The sequence below is a fragment of the Merops nubicus genome, unplaced genomic scaffold, assembly GCF_000691845.1.
Source record: "Merops nubicus isolate BGI_N331 unplaced genomic scaffold, ASM69184v1 scaffold49988, whole genome shotgun sequence".
Lineage (NCBI taxonomy): Eukaryota > Metazoa > Chordata > Aves > Coraciiformes > Meropidae > Merops > Merops nubicus.
Window position 1 is genome coordinate 77 of NW_008627380.1, and position 2,779 is coordinate 2,855.

General features: G+C 40.7%; 1 protein-coding gene across 1 annotated transcript in view; it reads left to right on the top strand.

Annotated features, from left to right (window-relative positions):
• Positions 1–382: 382 nt before the first annotated feature.
• LOC103778673 (cubilin-like) overlaps positions 383–2,779 on the top strand; it is a gene marked incomplete at both ends in the record, with an annotated part of 24,531 nt that continues 22,134 nt past the window's right edge. Inside the window, 3 exons of the mRNA XM_008946271.1 lie at positions 383–572; positions 1,679–1,876; positions 2,211–2,357. Of these exons, the coding sequence (XP_008944519.1) occupies positions 383–572; positions 1,679–1,876; positions 2,211–2,357 (535 nt within the window). The remainder of the gene's footprint in view (positions 573–1,678; positions 1,877–2,210; positions 2,358–2,779) is intronic.

Genomic DNA, 2,779 nt, shown 5'->3' on the forward strand with positions numbered 1-2,779 from the left:
ATGTTCCTTGGGTGCAAAAGCAAAAAAGAAAAAGACTTTTTTTTTTCCCTGCATATCATGTTGGTTTATTCCTCAGCAAGGAACAAGATGATACCAGTGGACTTTTTTAACATGGAAGGCCAGTCCATGTCCTCAAAGAGCAGCCCTGTAGTGGGGAAATAGGCTGAATTTGATGGCTTCCATGGAAGCTTCACAGTGAACAGTATATAATAGAAAGGGAGATTTTATTCTGCTTTTGATGAGAGGTTTCTCTCTAATTGGAATTTGCTGAAAGATCCCTCACTCGTTTGAAGAGGGTCATTTTCTTCTTGGGAACTTGCTGAATATTGGGTGGATGAAAATCTTTGTTGTGTGAGGAACAGCACCATTCTCCTCTCTGCAGGTATATGATGGGCCCACCATTCATTCTCGTCCTATTGCAACATACTGTGGCACAGACCGTGCTTCTTTTGCATCCTCTGGCAGTTCGATGACCATCCAGTTCCAGTCAGATTCGTCTGTGACTGGAAAAGGCTTTCTTATGGAGTGGTATGCAGTGGATGCTTCTGCCATGACACACACCATTGCTAGAGGTGGGTTTTCAGGGGTCTGCGTGGTTAAAAGTGATACAGCTAGTGATATAATGAGCTTTACTGGGGTTTTTTTACACTTTTTTTATAAAAACTCCCAACTAACTTTCCCACAAGAGAATTCCCTAGCTACTAATGTAGGGAAAAAAAAAGCGTTCATTTATAGCTTATATATAACAGCTCTCAGATATACTGTCTTACAGTGTTTTAAAAATAAACATGGTTCTAGAGGGGCATTTTTCTTTACACAGATATTTCATGAAGGCTAAACATTTTATATGCTTTCATGAAAAATTATACCTTTTGAAATACCATTCTTAAATCACTGGCCATTGCAATATGAAACTTTTCACTATAATGCACCTCAAGTCCATGAATAAAGATAATATGCTCAATATGATCATGTACCTCTGACAAATAGCTCCTGGAAGGACAGGGCATATGCTTCTTGTACCATTGATTTTCTCTGACCAATTTCAACAAGAGAAAGTTTAGATTAGCTAGGACATAGTGCAATGTCTTCTTTCTAAATCTGAAGGCAGATTTCTGGGGACAGAAGGATTAAGGATCCCTGGGGCTCTGCGGAATAGTAGCAGCATGTAATGGGTTTAAGCGCTCTGCAGGACAGTGGCAGTATGTAATAGGTCTGTCTACTGGGAGAGCACTGAGCCACTAGACATCCCAGCAAGGACTCCATTTTGGTCCAAACATACAGCTGTGAGCCACTAGGAATGGAGGAAGAAAAGTCTTTCAGTTGCAAGAGGGTCTAAATTGTTTAGGTATTATTGGTTATGTATTCATCATTCCTTTCTGATACACAACCTGTGCTAAACTGTGGTAGATGTGCTTAGATCTTTCCTTAGGATAGTCCTCATGGTAAAATAGGTGACATCATTGCTGCACCCGTTAGCACGGGAACATCCGTATGGGTCAGGATTTTCAGGCTTTGTTCTCCCAGTCCAAACTGCGGTTGAAGAAATGCCTTCCTGTGACTATACACATCGTCTCTGTGCCTGCATTGTGTTCAGTTGTAGGACCTTAAATTATATGAGGGGAGCATTTAGTTTAAGAAGAGGATGCTTTCATTTTTGCCTTCTTGTATCTGACAGGTGAATGTGGAGGGACTGCAACAGCTGAAGAAACACCATCGTTCCTCTTCTCGCCAGGCTGGCCTAGGAATTACAGAAATTTTGCTGACTGTGTGTGGCTTATCAGAGCTCCTGGATACACCGTGGAGTTCAATATCCTGGCCTTAGACATAGAGTCCCATAGCTCATGCAACTATGACAAAATTCTTATCCGAGATGGTGAGAAGCCAATCTTGCCCTACCTCAACAGCATGTGATATGTAACCAAGGTCTCAGCACTTGGAATTGTTATGTCCATTGTTCTTAAGCAATCTAGATGGCAATGGGAACATGCACTAAATCAGTAATCTTCCTCTATGTTCAGACATTCTGTTAGGTAAAATAAAACTAGGAAAGTCTAGCAAAGTATTTGGTTGTCTATAAAAATATTTCTCAGTCCATAAGAGGTTGAAGATCTTGAAAAGCAGCTGCCTGAAAGCATGAGCCACAGTAACCAACAGGCAGAACTGAACTGATTTGGTTTTAACAATAACATGCCTTCTTTTGATCTCAGGAGACACTAGTCTTTCTCCAGTGCTGGCTACTCTGTGTGGACAAGAACCTCCTGGGCCAATAAGATCAACTGGAGAGGTGATGTTCATCCACTTCATGTCAGACGCGAGTGTCACTGGAGCAGGATTTAATGCCTCTTATCACAAAAGTAAGATTTATTGCTCTTTCCCCCAAAATAAGTGTCTGCCTTGCTGCTAACAATGGGGTAAGAAAAGACAAGACTCAGATATTTTTAACAGCTGTCTGCAGTCTGTCTAATTAATCACACAGACCAGTTATTCATATCTCATGAATATACATTAATAAATGTCTGACTCTGCAAAGGTAAAATTTACAATTTCCCCAGCAATGTAATACAGCCGAGCATGATTCAACCAGATCAGTCAGTTTTTAGAAGTAAGAAACATGTATGGCTAGGTTTGTAACAGTTCAGCTGAAATGGTAGAAAGAATGTCAAACTAAGAGAGGGAAATAAATGACTCAAAGTGTAAACACAGAACAGGGAGAGACAGAGGCAGAAAGCTGTGTAAATTCCAGCAGGAAAATCAGGCAATATCCAGAAGCAATTCT